This window comes from Dromiciops gliroides, chromosome 4 (genome assembly GCF_019393635.1).
Source record: "Dromiciops gliroides isolate mDroGli1 chromosome 4, mDroGli1.pri, whole genome shotgun sequence".
In the NCBI taxonomy this organism is placed as follows: domain Eukaryota; kingdom Metazoa; phylum Chordata; class Mammalia; order Microbiotheria; family Microbiotheriidae; genus Dromiciops; species Dromiciops gliroides.
The window spans coordinates 475,621,025-475,640,368 of record NC_057864.1 but is presented as its reverse complement, the minus strand read 5'-3'; the positions used below and the strand labels follow the sequence as shown (position 1 = coordinate 475,640,368).

Genomic DNA, 19,344 nt, shown 5'->3' with positions numbered 1-19,344 from the left:
AAAAAACATTTTTAAAAATTTGAAATGTTACTTCTGAGTTTTTATTTTTTCAATGAACAAAAATTGATTTTCTCTTCCTCCCACTTCTTCCCCTCCCCTGAAAAAAGAAAACCTCTATATCAAATATGCTCTAGAGTCAAGCGAAACAAATTCCCTCATTTGGCCACATCCAAAAAACATTTGCCTCATTCTGCACCTGCCAGGAGCCCATCCTTTTTCTGTCTGGGGGTGGGCAGCAAGCTGCAGCATTAAGGGATTGGATCTTTTGTTTTGTTTTTGTTTTTGTTTTTGTTTTTTTTGAGGGGCAATGGGGGGTAAGTGACTTGCCCAGGGTCACACAGATAGTAAGTATCAAGTGGCTGAGACCAGATTTGAACTCAGGTCCTCCTGAATCTAGGGCCAGTGCTTTATCCACTGCGCCACCTGTGTCTCTCTTATATATTATATATGCCTATATATTATATTATGTATATGACGTATTATATATAAAATATATATATTATATATGACATATTATATATGTGTGTATATATATATATATATAAAATATGCCTATATATTCACTTAAGTTGTTTCTTTTGCTCTTTTTTGGGGGGGCGGGGCAGTGAGGGTTAAGTGACTTGCCCAGGGTCACACAGCTAGTAAGTGTCAAGTGTCGGAGGCTGGATTTGAACTCAGGTCCTCCTGAATCCAAGACCAGTGCTTTATCCACTGCACCACCTAGCTGCTGCTTAAGTTATTTCTTTTGAAAGAATGTAAGGCAGAGACTATTTCATTTTTCTTTTCATGTAGAAGGCCTCTGTCCAGGGGGTGGTAATGAGGGTTTGTCAGAGGGGAGGTGATGAGGGCTTGTTTCCCCAACCATGGGACAGCAAGAAGGTCAGCTTGGCCAGGCCTTAAAGTTTTTCCACTCATGACCCCTTTTCACCAGGGAAATTTTTTACATGACTCCGGGTATATAGGTATATAAAATATGTATACGTAACCTTTTACTATTGTCAATTTTTTTTGTGACCCCCATATTCAGTTACATGACCCCATATGGGGCTCGGAACAATGAATGTAAGAAGCTTTGGACTAGGCTGCAGGTGCAGGGGATTAATATGAAAAGAGGAACAGAAAGAGAGAAGGCAAAGAGGGGCAAGTTTGGGGAGAAAAAGTGGTAAAGCTGGTTTGGGATGTAACATATGAGTATAGAGAAGGTGGACACCAGGAAGAGGTGTCCTGTAATCATAATAGTTGGCATTTAGAGTCAGTCAGTAAACATTTCCTAAGCACAGAGGTGTGTCAGGCACTGAGCTAAGAGCTGAGCATACAAAGAAAGGCAAAAGACAGTCCTTGCCCTCAGGGAGATCACAATCTAATAGGGGAGACAACAGCCAAACAGCTTTGTACTAACTAGCTATAGACAGAATAAATTGGAGATAATCAACAGAGGGGAGATGCTAGCATGAAGGAGAATCAGGAAAAGCTTCTTGTGGAAGGTGATATCTTAGTAGAGACTTGAAGGAAGCCAGAAGGTGGAGATGAGAAGAAAAAGACTTCCAGGCATGGAGAACAGCCAGAGAAAATGTAGAGTTGAGAGATGAGTCTTTTTCAAGGAGAAACCAGGAGGCTGGTGTCACTGGATTAAAGAATATGTAGTGGGGTATAAGATGTAAGATGAGGGGCAGCTAGGTGGCGCAGTGGATAGAGCACCCCTGGATTCAGGAGGACCTGAGTTCAAATTTGACCTTAGACACTTGACACTTACTAGCTGCATGACCCTGGGCAAGTCACTTAACCCCCATTGCCCCGCCCCCCCAAAAGTAAGATGATTGGAAAGGTGTGATTTTTGTATTTTTTATCTTGGAAGTGATAGAAAGCCACTGGAATTTATTGAATAGGTGTGATGTGTTCTGCGATCTGGTAGGATTAATTTGGCAGCTGAGTGGAGGACAGATTGAAATCAGGGGAGATTTGAGACAGGCAGAACCCCCCAGCAGCTAATGCAATAATTTAGGTGTGAGGTGATGAGGGCATGGACCAGGGTGGGGGTAGTGTCAGAGGAGAGAAGAAGGCAGTTTTTGGGGAGATGCTGCTGAGGTGAAACCTACAAGAGATGCTGTACAAATGAAATTGACAAGAGATGCTGCAGAGGTGAAACCTACAAGAGATGCTGCACAAATGAAATTGACAAGAGATGCTGCAGAGGTGAAATCAACAGGCCTTGGCAAAGGATTGGATATTGGAGAGGGGGAAAAGATCGTGAAAAATCCAGGCTGACATGTAGGTTGGGAGCCTGAGGAACTAAGAAGAAGGTAGTACCCTTGAGTATAATGGAGAAATTGGGAAGGAGGAGGGTTTTGAGGGGAAAGAGAATGACTCCAGTTTGGGGCATGTTAAGTTTACAGTGTCTATGGGACATCTGGTTAGAGATGGCTATGTTACAACAATCCTCAACAATAGGTGCTATTATTACCCCCATTTCATAATTGAATAAACTGAGGTGCAGAGAAGTTAATGATGTGGCCTGGTTCATACAGCTAGTAAGGGTCAAAGGCAGGATCTGAACCCTGTGTGTCGCAACCCACAGTTTAAGAAGCTTGGCTTTAGAGAGACAATCATCTTCTTACACTGTGCTGCCGTTTAATTGTTGGGGTCTGTAACTCAAGAAGAAGAGCGTGGCTAGGAATGTTAGATTGTCCATGTCCACCGTGGAGAGGTGACAGTGACTACAACAGGGGTGAATATAGGTGGGTAAAGGAGTGAGGAAAGAGAGAGAGAGAGAGAGAGAGAGAGAGAGAGAGAGAGAGAGAGAGAGAGAGAGAGAGAGAGAGAGAGAGAGAGAAACAGAAGAGATTGGAGACCAGAAGCTTGGCAGGGCTGTGGGAGAAACAGGAGAGGAAGAGTTTAGGTCCCGGCCTGTCAGGTGCTCTTTGGGGAGACACATCCCTGAAACCATTACAAGAAAAAAAATCAAAACTTTTTTTTTGGTCCAAACTTCTGATTTCTTTGGGATAGGGAACTACCTGCAAAGAAACTCCTTCTAATGCAGGTCACTATCTTGTTTCAAATCGAAGGCTTACTTGACCTGGGCCTTTGTTTCTTCATCTGTAGATTGGGGTGGGGGGGTTGAATAGAAGGCCTCTGAAGGCCCTTCCAGTCTTTGCTGTATGAGCCTAAGAGCCTAAGACACTTCATCTCTTCAGGACTCAGTTTCCTCAACTGTAAAATCAGGGAGTTGACCCTTTCAGTTCTCAATTTGTGGCCCCCAAGCCTATGGGCTGCTCTGCATCTAGAGAACCTTGGAGTTGTCTGGGACAGTATGAAGTTCAGTGATTTGCCCAGGGTCACACAGTCAGAATGCATTCCTTACAGAATGATTAACCTGTGCTAGACTATGGGGTACAGACTCCCTAAATGTGATGGAAGCTGTTAGAGGCAGGGGGGACCAGCCTGGAGAATCAGAGGACCACTTTTGGCATCACAGTAAGAGAAGACTTTCTAGAGGAATTGGGAGCCTTGAAGGCCCTCCCTGTTCTAGGAAGGGAGCAGGGGGTCTCCTTCCCCTCCCCAGGTCACTGAGCCTTCTGGATGTGTATTGCAGGCAGAAGACTCCCAGAGACATGGAGCATGCAGAGCTGCTCGGGGCCGGAGCTACCCTTCTGCTGCTCGGGGCTGTGGCGGGCATGTGCGTGTGGTGCCCCCGCTTAGGTAAGGCGTCCAAGTCCCCCAGAATCCCCCATACTCGTGTCCTAATTCTACATCCCTTCCCTTTGGCCCTGGACAAAAACTGCTCTGCTGACCCTGTCCTCAAAGGGGATGAATGAGTCTCTCCTTTCCTGTCTAGTCCTCCCCAGTAGAAAACTGGACTTCTGCAGCAAGGATGAGAGTAAGAGCTAGAAGTCCTTTGGCCCAGGAATAATAACAATTATGATGGTTATCATATATATATATATACATATATATATATACATATATATATATATATATATATATATATATATAAAATTTCATTTGATCTTCATGACAACCCTGGGAGGTAGGTGCTGTCATTATCCCCATTTTACAGATGAGGAAACTGAGGCAAACAGGTTAAATGACTTGCCCAGGGCCATGCAGTTAGTGGCCAATCCAGCTGTGGATGGATTCGAACTCAGGTCCTTCTGATTTCAGGCCTAGTGCTCCATCCACTGCACCTGCTAGCTGCCTCTAAGTTCCTTTTGGGTTCAAAGGCTATGATTTTCTTCAAGCAGAGGCTGAACTACCATGTGGTATGTTATTGGGGGGATTCCTTTTGGGGATAAGCTGGACTGGATAACCACTGAGGTCCCTGCCAACTCTCAGTCTTGTAACCCTCACTATCTACCCTGAGCCTCAGCTCTCTCTCCTGTAAAATGATGGGGGGAGTCAGTGAGTTAGTCAATCGAGCAATTATTAAGTGCTTACTGTATGGCAGGCACCATGCTGGGTAGGACTCAGCGATATTGACAAAGGTTCTCATCCTTTCTATCAAATGGAAAGTGGGAGGGACCTTAGAGACCACCGAGTCCAACCCCTTCATTTAGCAAAGTAGGAGCCAGAGGCCCAGAGATACCAAGGGGCCTGCAGTATGCAGCAAACTCAGGTTTCGAACCCAAGTCCCTTGGCTCCAAATTCCTTCCACTCAGAGCCCTTAGGATAAGTACTTTGGGGTCATGTGTCCCATCTGGATGCCCCTCTGCCCAGTGTCCTCCCCTAGAGCCTGGCCCTGGAACCTTAGGGCTGAGGTGGGCCTGCTCTTTGGGAATAGCTCCCCTGGGCCAGGCCTCCCTCTGCCAACAGACCTCCAAGGTGTGTCCTCATCTCCTAATGTGGAATTTGTTCTTCCAGGTACGAGAAGGTCCAAGCAGATCTTTTATGAGCAGAGGTATCTATAAGTCCGCTTCCCACTCACTAACCCTACTCTAAGCTCCTGCTGGGCTCATGGAATGGCACTAGCCTCAGCTGATGCACTCTTTCCCTGTGGGCTTCTGCATGCATGAGCGACTGTGCATTTTTGGTGTATGGGTTCCTTGTTCTGCCACTTACAGCCTGGGTGACTATGGGCGAGTCCCTTAATAGCTAACATTCAATAGTGCTTTATGGTTTGCGATATAAGTAATACATAAATATTATTTCCATAGAAATAATATGCACAGCTCTCTCTATACATATATACATACCTATACACATCTATACATACCTATACATATATATGTATATGATCCTCACAACAACTTTGTGAAGTAGGTGTTATTATTATTCCCTGTTATGTTGTTGTTCAGGCATTTCAGTCATGTCCACCTCTTCTTGACTCCATTTGGGGTTTTCGTGTCAAAAATGCTGGAATTTGTCATTTCCTCCTCCACCTTATTTTACAGATGACGAAACTGAGGCAAATGGGATGAAGTGAGGTCACAAATGGGGTCACATAGGCAGGAAGTGTCTGAGGCTGGATTTGAATTCAGGTCTTCCTGATTCGAGCCAACTGGGTAGGTCAAAGCTGGCCTACCATTTGCTTACTGTTTTGGGGGCAGTCCTCTTCACTGCCTTACAAATGAAAAGGAAACTTTTTACTGTCCAGCAATCTAATAGTCAAACTTCATCCTTGAACAGGAAAGAAAGAGAGAGAGAAAGAGAAGCTGGGAAGAAGGAGGGAGGAAATAAAGGAGAGAGAGAAAGAGAGAGGGGGAAGAGGGAGGGAGGAAAGAAAGAAAGAGGGAGAGAATGAAAGGGAAAGGGAAAGAAAAAAGAAGAGAAAATGGAGATAGAGAGGGAGGGAGGAAGGAAAGAAAAGAAGAAAGGGAAGAATGAAGGCAAGTGAATGAGGATTTATTAAGCTTTTTAGAAATTAAGACACAGAAGATGCTGACTCCCTCATATCAAATGAGATGTTGCTCTGCAGAAGTTACATCACCCTATAAATTCTAGCCATCATAATCACATCACCACAGTACATCCAGAGACCCTCTTCAAGTCAAAAGTCCAAGTCTGGCTGTACGTTCATGACCTCTGACCTAGCTGGCCACCATTAAAGGAAGGATGGGGTTTTAGGACCCTTTCTGATGTTGCCAATTTTCAATCCTGTGACCGTCCAGCCAGAACTCTCTATCTCAATGCCAGCTGATCTTGAGTTCCACCCGTCACTGCTCCCTGCTCCAGGGAGGTTCTCTATGAAGAAGGATGGGTCACAGAATCTCAGTTAGAGATACACAATACAACTTGTGCCTGGCCAAGACTTCTCCCTTGTTATCACTGCCAGCACTGTGTGGGAGAGGTGGGCTCGGAATGCAGATTCCAAGCATCTTTCTTTGGTGTTTCTGTGCTCCAGAGAATACTCTGCCCTGGTCTGACTGCATTTTAGAATCCTAGATCTGGAGACAGAAGGAACTTCAGAGGGCAGTTAGTCCAACCTCCTCATTTTACAAAAGAGGAAACTGAGACCAAGGGGGGGGGTGACTTGCCTAAGGTCATACAGACGATAGATACCTGAGATTGGTCTTATAGGCACTCAACAAATGTTTATTGAATTAAATTCATAAGGGATATAGATAAGAGTTATAAATGTGGAAAAGCCTGGAAGACATGCAGTCATAGAACTAGAAGGGATCTCAGAAACTATGTAGTCCAACCCCCTCCTATTTTACAAATAGGGAAACTGAGGCCTAGTGAGATTACATGACACCCAAAGTCACATAGTTAAGTGTCAGAGCTGGGATTTGAACCCAGCTCCTGTTACTCTAATCAGTGTTCTTTTCACTGTATCTATCACGATACTGGTGTCACTGAAGTCACCCTCGGGGCTTCCTGCACCTGCCCATGGGTTCATAATCTCCTCTTTTGCTTCCCTGGATTTCTCCCCCAACCCCTCAACTCACACATTCAAGCAGATTTCTTGGTAACACTTTCATGCTTATGCTGTTCTCCTGGGCTCTAGATACCTCTCCTTGGGGTTCTGTCCCCCACCATCTTGCAAAGGCACCCCAACAGGCTCAGATTTGAATTCTCAGTTCCCCAATCTGCCTTCTTGCCCTGACCTGACCCACTGTCTCATTGGACAGCCCAGATCCCCTGAGCTATGACATTCAAGACCAACCTTTATGTTCAGTGGCCAGGGCTATGGGGGCAGACAAGGCTGGCTGTGTACTGACCCCAGGACATTTCAATCTCTCCCCTCCCTCCCATTTTTTTTGGAGGGGGGAGGCAATTGAGATTAAGTGACTTGCCCTGAGTCACACAGCTAGTGAGTATCTGAGGCTGAATTTGAACTCAGGTCCTCCAACTTCAGGGCCCGTGCTTTAACCACAACATACCTAAATGTCCTCCCCTCTCCCATTTCTTTTTTTCTTTTTCTTTTCTTTTTTTTTTTTTTTTTTTTGGTGAGGCAATTGGGGTTAAGTGACTTGCCCAGGGTCACACAGCTAGTAAGTGTTAAGTGTCTGAGGCCGGATTTGAACTCAGGTACTCCTGACTCCAGGGCCAGTGCTCTATCCACTGTGCCACCTAGCTGCCCCTCCCCCATTTCTTTTTAACAAAATCCCCCAGGTGGGCTTCTTTTGCTTGACTTTTGCCTCTGGCCAGTGTAGAAGAAAATCCCGCTAATTACATCTCCTTGCTCCTCTGGTTCTGGCCAATTGACTCTCTACTGTACATATGCACTATATAATGACCTGAAATTCCCCCCACCCCCACCCTCCCCTTCCCGCCACAGAAAAAACAAAAACCACCCCCAAACCAAAAGCCAGCTGTGTGTATAAACACAGTCTAACAGTAAAAGACTAAATTGAAATCCGAACACAGGCTGGGAAACTAGAGAGAAATCAATTTGGGAACACTGAACTGGGAGTCAGAGGACCTGAGTTTGAATTCCGCTTCTGACACTTACTGCCTGTGTGACCTTAAGCAGTCATTAAACCTCTCTGGGCCTTACTTTTCTCATCTGAAAAATGGGAGGGCTGGACTGGACTGGATGGGGGGAGGGGGCTCTTAACACCTTTTGTGCCGTGGACTCCCTTGGGCAGCAAATATACTTTAGTGAAACACAGCCAGCAATTAAAAAAAAATGTTCACAGCCCCCAGGCTGAGAACTGTACTAGGTGACCTCAAGTCCCTTCCGGGTCAGATCTGGGATCCCCTGGGTCTATGACACGGCAAGAAGGGAAAGACCAAAACCCACGGGGTCCGCTGTCCAGCTAGTGAGCCTCCTCATGTGTGTGAGTCTGGTCGGTAGGAGCACGTGTGTATGGGAGCAGCATCGGCCCCAGTGTCCGTGCACATCCGCCACCCTCGCCCTCTCTCACTTCCTTCTGCAACTGAAAAACCACAATTAGATGTCAAGATAAAGGGAGCCCCGCACCCACCCCAGCCCCCATTTGTAGAGGCTTCACTGGCCTGGTTCTGAGAACCCCTGTGAGGGGAGGGAGTGGAGAACAGACTAGGAGAGAGGTGAAGAAAGAGCAGAGGCAGAGGAAAGAGGGGGAGAGGGAGCTAGGGAGGATAGAGGAGCAAAGAGGAAGAAGCGGGCAGAGGAATGAGAAAAGAGAGGACCGAATGGAGCTGGGCTTGGTATAGGGAAGTCCTATGTGAGGAAACTCCTACTAGCAATGCAGGTTGGCCCCTTTTCTGCAATTTATGGTCTTAGCTGTCTAGAGCATTGAGAGGTGAAGTGATTTGCTCAGGGACACACAGCCAGTATGTGTTTAAGGTTGGACTTGAACCCAGGACTTCCTGGAGCGAAGACTGGCTCTCTAACCACTAGACAACATGGCCTCTCTAGACGTGTGGCTATGGGTATATATGATATAGATATGGGTGATATAGATAAAGCTAAAAGGAGAAAGGGGAAAGGGGGATGGGGAGAGAAAGTAGGAGGGAGAGAAGAGAGATGGGGAAAGAAGAGGAGAGGTGAGGGGCAGCTAGGTGACACAGTGGATAGAGCACTGGCCCTGGATTCAGGAGGACCTGAGTTCAAATTTGGCCTCAGACACTTGACACTTACTAGCTGTGTGACCCTGGACAAGTCACTTAATCCTCATTGCCCCATCAAAAGAAAGAAAGAAAGAAAAAGAAAAGAAAAAAAGAAAAGGATAGGTGGGAAGGGGAGAAGAGAAGAGAAGAGAGGAGAAGAGAGAAGAGTGGAGGAGAGAGAAAGAGAGGAGGGGAGGGGATTGGAGGGAGGTTATCCCTAATACTAATATTCTGGACCACTGAAAAAAGGGAGAATCTCAATGGTTAAGAATGATTTCTGTCAGATATGAGTCAGACCTTGTAGCAGCCCCTGGTCCTGCTGCTCTTCCTCTGTCTTCAAAGATGGATGGGAGGCACTTGGTAAAGGGATATTTGGAATCTGGAACACCAAAGACAGTCGAATGGTTTGGACCCAAGGAATGACTCACTCTAGACCTCGCCTGCTTGTCTAGATTGTCAGTTCTGCTACCGTTTGTTGCATCTTAAGCCTGGGGTACCTGAGGTAAGATTGTGATAACAGCCAATGAACTCTCTAGGCTGCCCCTGACATGAAGAAACCTCAGTCCACTTATCACCAAAAAAGGTCCAGATAAACATCACTCATTCGGAAGGACTAATTGGGGTGGTAGTGGTAAAGAAGTCCGACTCAGTGACAACTTGAAGTCAGAGAGTATCTATAAAGAAATGCTGAATAGGTCATAGAGATGTAGGTATATGCTATTCACTGCTGGAAAAATTGCGCATTTCGATAATCTTTTTGGAAAGCTTTCTGGAGTTAAACAGGCAAAGTGACAAAAGCCTAATTCTGACCCATTAGTTCCATTATTGTAAATATCCTCTGAAGTTTTTTTGGTTTTTTGTTTTTTTAAATGAGCAAAAGGAGCTAGCCACCTGTTCAAAGATTTCCATGGGTGCATTGGGTGTGGTTCCAAAAACCTGGAAGCGTTTAGACACTGGGATGAGTTCAGGGGAAGACTCAGTGCCAGTAAGACTGCCAAGTAAAAGGAAGACAAGGGAATTTAGAAAGACCTTGGGTTATGAATGCAAATTGAGAGCAGTCATAAGACTGGAGAACTCAGAAACAGCTGTCCTTAGGATAGAAAGAGTACTAGGAAATGAATGTTTGGAGAATCCTGACTGGGACTGGGAGGGGGAACTGAAAAGTTGTTACATGAGATGCGGTCAGTCACAAAGCATTTGCTGAGTCTCTTCTGGGTGCCCTCCACCCCGCCCCCCATACAAAAACAGAAGGGAAACACATGTTTTCTTCTCTATCTTCCCTCCCTTCTGTCCTTTCACCTATCCCTCCTCCCTGTTCCTTTTCCCCCTATCCATCCCTCCTTTTGGCTTCCCTCTCTGTCCTTCCTGTCCATCCCCCCATCCATCCCCCCTTCTTTTTCCCTCTCCTTCCTATCCATCCATTCCCCTCTTTTCCATCCATCACCCCTCTGTCTCTGCTGTGTCTCTCATCTCTGACCTCCTCTCATCAATTCTCTGCCTCTCCTTTCTTTCCTGTCCATTGTCAACCGTCCATCCCTCTTGCCTCTCCTTCCTCTCTACCTATTCCTTCTTCCTGTTCCCCCCATTAACCCCCCTTCTTGCCTCTGCTGTCTCTGCTCTCTATCCTTCTGTCCATCCATCCTTACCATCCTTCCTTCCTCTTCCCAGTCCTTCCTCTCCACCCATCCCCTTCTTTCCCTGTTTCCCATCCATCATCACCCCTCTCTGTCTGCTGTGTCTCTCACTTCTGACCTTCCTCTCCATTCATCTGTTCTCTCTTTTCTTTCTGTCCCTCTTCTCTGTCCTTTCTCTCCAGCCATTTCTCCTCTACTCCCAGTCCCTTCCCCAGGATCTTCCCCTCCCTCTGACTGGCTTCATCCCTGGTCTTCACTCTCCCCATTGCCTTTTCTTTCACGCCTGCTCATCAACTTCTCCCATGTGTTTTTCAGGGATGAAGGACGACACAGTTTTGCAGTTGCCCGGACCTTTTCTAGTAAGTACACAGAGGAAGGAGCCTGGCTGATGGCAGGAGGTCGGTGGGAGGTGTCTTGGGGTGCAGGGTTGGGTGTGGAGGGGGGAGGGGGACGGTGGTTGAAGGAAGGGGAGAGCCAGCTTGAACTTGGGTGCTGTGACTCATCTCTTCGTGTTTGGTGTAACCACTGGGGTCACCAAGGGAGGAAGAAGCTGGAGATGGCCCCATCTTTCTGGTGTGGCTTTAGCCACGCTGGCTTCCTAGGCTCTAGAGGGGCAACACGGACCTTAGGCCCTCCGTGGCTGTGATCCCCCGAGGGTGATGATGTCCTGGACTTCAGAGGGGAGTTGTAAAGCCCCGAGCACAAATTCTTTTTCTGAGACGACACCGTTGTGGTTCTCAGGGAGGGTTGGTCTGAAAATGACAAACTCAGTAGAACAACACGGTTGTCTAGACAGGGACTGCCATCCGGTCTTCTGAGAAGGACCCGAGCTGAGGTCGAGAGGGGCTGCCCCATGACTTGCTAACTAACCTTGGCCTCTCTTGTTCTGTCCTTCCAAACAGTAGCAGGCATGGTCCCAGAGGTGGCTGACTATTCCACCGTTCAGTGCCCTGAGACAAGGTAGGACAGAGGCAGCCTGTGGCTTCCTGTACCTTTAATGTCACTCTAAAAAATGTGAAGTCCATGGCCCTGGCTCCTATGTCCACTCCTTGGAGCTGTCCTTGGTCACCCATTCAGGGAGTGGTCACTCCCTCCTCTGATTGCCTGGAGTACGTGGTGGGTCCCCCTCCCTCCCCCTGGTATTGATGACAGTTACTGTGCAATCGTCTTCTCTGAAAGGAACATGAGATGAAAGGATCATGGACATCAGAGGCTTCACCGTACAGAAGGGGGAACTGAGGCCCGTAAAGGTTAAGTGACTTGGCCAAAGTTCCGTAGAAATAAGTGGGATGGGCAGGATTTGAACCCAAGGCTTCTGAGTCCAAATCTTAAATTAGATCAAGGATGTACATACAGAGCTTTGCACCTTAAAGAGCTATATAAATGTCGCTAGTTATTGTTGTTGTTGTTGTTGGTATTTATCGCTAGCACTTCCTCTCCTAGATTGGATTTCCCCCCACCCTCAATCTACTAGCACCCAGCACAGTATTTTGCATTTAACAAGAGCTTAGGAAATGTTTACTGAATGAATGGTCTCCAGGGATTATTAATGGAGTTTGTGAATGAATGAATTCATGAGTGAATGAATGAATTGACCCAGCACTTCTTAGCCGATCCTTGATCCTGAATCATAGTTACATGTTACAGAGAAGGAAACTGAGGCTCAGGGAGGCTCAGACTTGCCAAGGCATGACTCAATGAACAGGATCTTCTCTGTCCATCACTCTGTGGCCCATACCTGTTTAAAATGTTCACCTGCTCACCCTCCATGTTGAGAGCTGGTCCTCCTCCTTTGGGCCCCCCTCGTGCCGTGGTGTCTGTGCAGGGTTTAGCCACCTATGGCGCTTCCTCTTTGTCTGCCTGGTCTTTCAAATACCCTGATGCTACAGAGGCATGAACTGGGATGTCCTTGTTTGCAGGAAGGACAAATGGCTGTACTCTACTGCTGGTGCGGAAGGTGAGTGTGTGACTTCCCTTCCCTTCCCCAGACCTCCAACCTGCCTAAGACCAGCCCCAAAGGATGGGCAGCCCAGGGTCATTCCCAGAGGGTGGGAGGCCTGGAGAGGCCAGAGGACAGTGGAAAGCCCAGAGCCATCTGGGGGTGAAGAGGGGCCTGTGTTGGGAATTCAGAGCCTGGATCCACCAAGAAGTGTCCTTAGTGAGGATGGGGAACCTACAGATGTGACTGTGTGCCAGTCACTTAACCAACCCGAGCCTCAGTTGCCTCATCTGTAAAATGAGAGATTTGGATGAGATAGCATCTAAAGTCCCTTCCAATTCTAAATCTACAATGCTGTAGAGCTCTATGGGTCTCTATTTCTTCCTCCCCCCCCCCTGCTTTTTTTTTTTTTTTGGTGTGTGGAGGTAATCAGGGTGAAGTGACTTGCCCAGGGTTGCACAGCTAGTAAGTATCAAGTGTCTGAGGCCAGATTTGAACTTGGGTCTCCTGATTCCAGGGTCAATGCTCTATCCACTGCACCACCTGGCTGCCTCCCTCACTTTCTTCATCTGTAAAAATGAGAAGGTTGGTCTCTGAGTTGGACTTTAGATGGCCTCTAAGATCCCTCCCCACTCTAAATCTTGTAATATAATAACAATAATACTAGAGTGTTAGATAGATGGACAGATGGACAGACAGGTAGCCGGAGCATTTATTGCCAGGTGCTAAGCAGATACAAATACAAACAAGCAAAGCGGTCCCTGTCTTCACAGAACTTCTATTCAAATAGAAGAAGAAAGGGAATCTGGAATGAGTCTGAGGGCTCAAGATAGAGTTAGAAGATTAGGAATTAAGGTGGAGGCCTGGATCTGGGCCAGATGAGGTAAAAGCTTATCTATCAGAGCCCAGGGTTATTCCCAGGAATGAAGTCCGTGTTTTCAGTAAGAAGAGGGTGTGGAGGGGCAGCTAGGTGGCACAGTGGATAAAACACCAGCCCTGGATTCAGGAGGACCTGAGTTCAAATCCAGCCTCAGACACTTGACACTTACTAGCTATGTGACCCTGGGGAAGTCACTTAACTCTCATTGCTCTGTAAAAACAAAACAAAACAAAAAAACAAAAAAATAAAAAATAAACAACCCAAAAAACAAAGAAGAGGGTGGGGATTATGGTTTGAGAGCAAACAGCATGGTTGGGAGATGTCCTGGAAGTATAAAAAATGGTTGGAAATGAGGAATATGTGCATTGGAGTCCTTCCTTAGGGTCTCACTAGTGGTATGACCCTGGGCAAGTCCCTTAACTACTGCTTGCAAAATGGGGATACTAATAACAGCACCTACCTCCCATGGTTGCTATTCACATCAAATAGAATAGATAGTATCAGTAAAGCACATGAATGCTATCATTACCATCTTCATCTTCTCCATCATCATCATCATTACTCCTATTATCTTTGGACAGTAGGACTTGATAGACAGAGCCAAGGTCCCTGAGTTGTATCCATTTGAACTGAGTTGAAGGAACCAGGGTTATTTATTATATTGGCTTGACCTACTTATGAGCAATGAATATTTCTCCAATTATTTAGATCTTTTTTGTTGTTGTTGTTTGTTTGTTTTTGTTTGTTTTTTTTAAGTGAAGCAATTGGGGTTAAGTGACTTGCCCAGGGTCACACAGCTAGTAAGTGTTAAGTGTCTGAGGTCGGATTTGAACTCAGGTCCTCCTGACTCCCAGGCTGGTGCTCTTTCCACTGCGCCACCTAGCTGCCCCTAGATCTCTCTTTATACTAAGAATTCTGGAATTGTGTTCACATGGTTCCTGTGTATGTCTTGGCAAGTAGACTCCCCAGTATTTTTTTTTTTTACTGTCTTTCTCTGTGCATCTCTTCCTGATGGGTTTCGTTGGTCTAATATAGAAATGCTGATGATTTATGTGAGTTTATTTTACATCCTGCAACTTTGATAGGGTTGTTAATGATGTCCGTTTTTCACTTGATTCTCTAGGGGGTCTCTAAAGACACTAGCACATCATCTGCAAAAGGTGATCATTTTGTTTCCTCATTGACCGTGCTTATCTCTTCCATTTCTCTTTCTTGTCTATGTTCTATGCTATAGCTAGCATTTCTAGTACAATATTAAGTAATAATGGTGATCATGGGCATGCTTGTTTCATGCCTGATCTTATTGGAAAGGCTTCTATCTCATTCTGATTACAGATAATTCTTGCTCTTAGTTTTAGATATTAGATGAAACTACTTATCATTTTAAGGAAAGCTCTATTTATTCCTGTTCTTTCTAGTAGTGTTTTTTCCTTTGCTATCCCTGGCCCTACCCTCCTACAGTGCAGATTTCCAGGAGCCAAGGGAATGGATGGAATGAATGGTGGAATTTCAGGCTTGGTGGAGGAGAGAATTGAAGGTGGGGGTGGTAGAGTTGAGAGGAGATGCCTTTAGGAGAGCCTTAAATCCCTTGTGTAGGTGGTATATTGTGAGTAACTGTGACCCTCAAACCTTTCTAGACCAAAGGCCTGAAACCCTAACCTGGGCAGAGCCCTGCTGTGGCCACAGCTAAGTGGAGATTGTCTCTTGGGCCACAAGTAAGCATGTGAAGTAAGAGGGCACAGAGCAAACCCGATTAAGATCAGACAGGGCCCCCACCAAAGATTCCTGCTCAGTAGCCCTAGCCTGGCTGCTACCCTAACCCTACTAAGGAGGATGCAGGGAGAGAGCCACTCTATCAAGATAATAATAGCCCACATTTACATCGTGTGTACCGTGTGCTAAGTTCTTTACAAATATTATCTCATTTAATCTTCACCACGACCCTGGGAGGTAAGTGGTTATGAGTGTCCCCTTGTTACAAATGAAGAAACTGAAGCAGACAAAGGTTGCTTGACTTGCCCAGGCTTGAATAGCTAGTAGTGTCTGAGGTGGGATTTGAATTCAGGTCTTTCTGACTCCAGGCCCTGAACTCTATGCACTGTGCCACATTGCTGCCCCAGACTGGACTGAGGGTCCATCAGGGCCCCCAGAAGGAAGTCAAAACTAGGACCTGCTCAGAGGCCCCAGCTTGGCTAGGATAGTGGGTCTCTAAACTGTGCGGCCCAGAGACCTTTTCACTGGGACAAAGACCCCTCTTTGCCCAGCTTGTATTCCCAACTTTCTGTTGCTTTCCCAAAGTCCCTCTCCTCCATTCCCTCCTCAGGAGAGATAGTCTGCTGGGTCCTAAGAGGAAACCTTTGTCTCTTATTAAAAGTCACAGGTTGGGGCAGCTAGGTGGTGCAGTGGATAGAGCACTGGCCCTGGAGTCAGGAGTACCTGAGTTCAAATCCAGCCTCAGACACTTAACACTTACTAGCTGTGTGACCCTGGGCAAGTCACTTAACCCCAATTGCCTCACTAAAAAAACAACAACAAAAACAAACAAACAAAAAAGAAAGTCACAGGTTGGTGATGAATCCTTTCTGGTGATGAATCCATTGTGAATATTGCCAAGTCTCTTCCTCAAACTGCACCCTGCGCCCCCATTCATCTCACCAGATGCTGTCGGGGTTTTTTTTTGTTTTTGTTTTTGTTTTTTGCTGGGCAATTGGGGTTAAGTGACTTGCCCAGGGTCACACAGCTAGTGAGTGTTAAGTGTCTGAGGTCGGATTTGAACTCAGGTCCTCCTGAATCCAGGGCCGGTGCTCTATCCACTGCGCCACCTCGCTGCCCCTGCTGTCGTTTTTTTATGGAATTCTGAAGCCCTGAAGACCCCACCCAGTCTCCCCCTTCCCTGGTCTTTTCCTCCCCATGTTGGCTGATGGTTCCCTTCCCCCCAACACTCCCTCCCACACTTTTTTTTTTTTTTGGCCAGGCAATGGTTATGTGACTTGCCCAGGGTCACACAGCTAGTAAGTGTCAAGTGTCTGAGGCTGGATTTGAACTCAGGTCCTCCTGAAGCCAGGGCCAGTGCTTTATCCACTATGCCCCCTACACTTTTAGAAGTAGGGCTCCTGACCCCTTTTCAGAATCCATGGACCTACTCATGAGTTCCCAGAACTCCTAAAACAAATTACATAGGATTATAAAGGAAGCCACACATATATGTGTGTATATATACATATACATACACATACACATACACACATATACATATATATGTGTATATATATATATATATATAAAACACAAGTTTATGGACCCTTGGGTTAAGAATTCCTATTTTTAAGAATTGTGGGGGCAGCTAGATGGTGCAGTGGATAGAGAACTGGCCCTGGAGTCAGGAATACCTGAGTTCAAATCTGGCCTCAGACACTTAACACTTACCAGCTGTGTGACCCTGGGCAAGTCACTTAACCCCAATTGCCTCACCAAAAAAAAAAAAAAAGAATTGTGGAATTTCAGAATTGGGAGGAACCATAGACTTAGAGCTAGAAGGGACCTCAGAGGTCATTGACTCCAACCCCTTCATTTTACAGATGAGGAAACTGAGGCACAGAGAGGTTAGGCGATTTGCCCAAGGTCACACAGGTGGTGTGATCAGAAGCAGGATCTGAACCCGGTTTCTCTGACTCTGAAGCTGGAGTTCTTTCTCCTGTCCTCAGAAGTCTCCCTGGAAGTTGTCTCCTCCAACCCTGCCACTGCAGACATCAAAGGCCCTGCTCTCCACCCTTTCAATGGGCCTCCATGTGAATGAGGCTCACTCCCTCAGGAGAGTTGGTATTCAAAGCATGAGCCCGCCCTGGTGCTGAAAAAGCCCTGTCCCCATCAGGGGGATGTCAGGCACAGGGGGACCCTCATGGGTCCTAGACAGCTGTCAGCCCAGAAAGGAAGCCGGGGCCGCAGGGCAGTGAGGGGAAGAGTGAGGCGGACCCAGCCTTTGGCCACCCTGGGGCTGATGAGAGCAGGGCAGCAGTGTGGGTGAGGTTGGCTCTGCCTGGGGGGAGGGGGCTTGAGGGAGGGGTCTGGCTTTGCTTCTCCCACGAATTATCCCCCTGAAGAAGGCAGCGCTGCTCTTCCAGCTCGGGATGAGTTGGCCAAGGCCCCCTGAGCGATCCCCCTTGGGCGGCCAGGGCCTGGAACCTCTCATGGGCACCCAGGGAGTCTGGAATCCATTGAGGCTAAGGCTCCACGCACCTGGGACCAGGCAGTGTTAGACCTATAGCGATCCCTTTGGGTTTCTTTCAGATCCTGACAACCCCAGGTATCAGAACCTCTGGAAAGGTAAGTCAGCCCTGCCGGAAAGCCTACTCGGGGAAGAAAGCGCCTTCCTGTGTGGTCCAGTGCAAACGGCCTGAGGACTGGGATTCAAATCCTGGCTGTGCCGCTTCCCCACTTCTCCCTAACCGGGCCTCAGTTTATTATATTTTTTTATTTTATTATATTTTTTTTTTTAGTGAGGCAATTGGGGTTAAGTGACTTGCCCAGGGTCACACAGCTAGTAAGTGTTAAGTGTCTGAGGCCGGATTTGAACTCCGGTATTCCTGACTCCAGGGCCGCTGCTCTATCCACTGCGCCACCTAGCTGCCCCCCTCAGTTTATTATAAATGTGAAATGGGTGGGTGGGAATAGATGGTGATCCAGCTTAAAAGACCTCTCCAGGTGAGGCAGCTGTGTCCTAACGGACACGTTACACCACTCCTTGGAGCCTTGGTTTCCTCACCTATAAAATGAGTATGTGGGTACCTGTAGCGTTTACCGCACACACGGCCGACAGGAGCGTGACTCCAGAGCCTGAAGGGAGTCTCAGGAGGCCTCATTTTGCAGATGAGGAAATCAAGGCCTGTGGACGGAGAGTGACTTAACCAATGCCACACAAGTAGTAAGTAACAGCTGAGATTTGAACCTGGATCTCAAATCGAAAGATGCAAAGGACCCTAAAGGTCATCAGGTTTAACCTCCTCGTTTTCCAGATAAGAAACCAGGGCCCCAGAAGCTAAGGGACTTGCCTAAGATATACACTATCTCCTTTTTTTTAATTAAAAAAACCTTCCTTCATATTATGCTTCCAATTAATAAGCATTTGTTTTCTCTTTCTTGCCCTCCTTCACTGAACAAGAAAGAAAAATAAAACCCTCATAACAAATAGATTAGAGCTTTTCGATAGTAAACTAACTCCCTGAGGGCAGGGCCTCTACTTTGTAGCTACAACACTTAGCAGGGTGCCTGGCACACAGTAAGCCTAGTTAATCTAAGTGAGTCCCATGTTGGCCGTACCTTCATAGGTGAGGTCTTCCTAACCACATGGTCACCTCCCAAACCTGCCTTTGTCTTCTATTAAACAGCAGCAGCGCCGACAGCGCCACCTACATCCCTAAGAGATCCCCCTTCTTGAACAAGACGACATGTTTCCTAATAAGGGTCCGCAGGTTCCCTCTGGCCTGGCCATGTATCCCTATGGGAATGACCAGAAGTAGACAGTGGTGGAAATATTTTACAAGTCTTGGGAGTTGCTCAACCACAACTAATTAAATTACAATGACCACATGGAGACATGATTCATTAAATGACAGCATGATTATCAAATAAACAAGCATTTATTAAGCTCCAACAGTATTCCAGATAATGGGCCACGTACTGAGGACACAGATAAAATCAGATGACCCCTCCCCTCAAGGAGGTTACAGTCCCTTCCACATTGTGACTCTCCCCACTTTGGTTTTGATATATAGTGGGTTGGCATAAGAAATTAAATGGGAATTTGGGGGGAGTTTTGTGGAAGCTGGAGATGAAGGCCAGCCTATGATCAAATAACCCAAATTTTATAACCCCAGAAAGGAAAAAAAAAACCCAGACTTCTCTGGGACAAAGGGAGGGTGGAG

At 46.7% G+C, this 19,344-nt stretch overlaps 1 protein-coding gene across 2 annotated transcripts in view; it reads left to right on the top strand.

Moving 5' to 3' along the window:
- Positions 1-19,344, top strand: part of LAT2 (linker for activation of T cells family member 2) — a 49,902-nt gene that overhangs the window by 17,776 nt on the left and 12,782 nt on the right. For both annotated transcript variants that reach the window (XM_044000088.1, XM_044000087.1), the window contains exons 2-7: positions 3,590-3,696; positions 4,855-4,891; positions 10,920-10,963; positions 11,507-11,564; positions 12,524-12,561; positions 17,711-17,746. In XM_044000088.1, coding sequence (XP_043856023.1) covers positions 3,609-3,696; positions 4,855-4,891; positions 10,920-10,963; positions 11,507-11,564; positions 12,524-12,561; positions 17,711-17,746 — 301 coding nt within the window. In that variant the 5' untranslated portion in view covers positions 3,590-3,608. The remainder of the gene's footprint in view (positions 1-3,589; positions 3,697-4,854; positions 4,892-10,919; positions 10,964-11,506; positions 11,565-12,523; positions 12,562-17,710; positions 17,747-19,344) is intronic.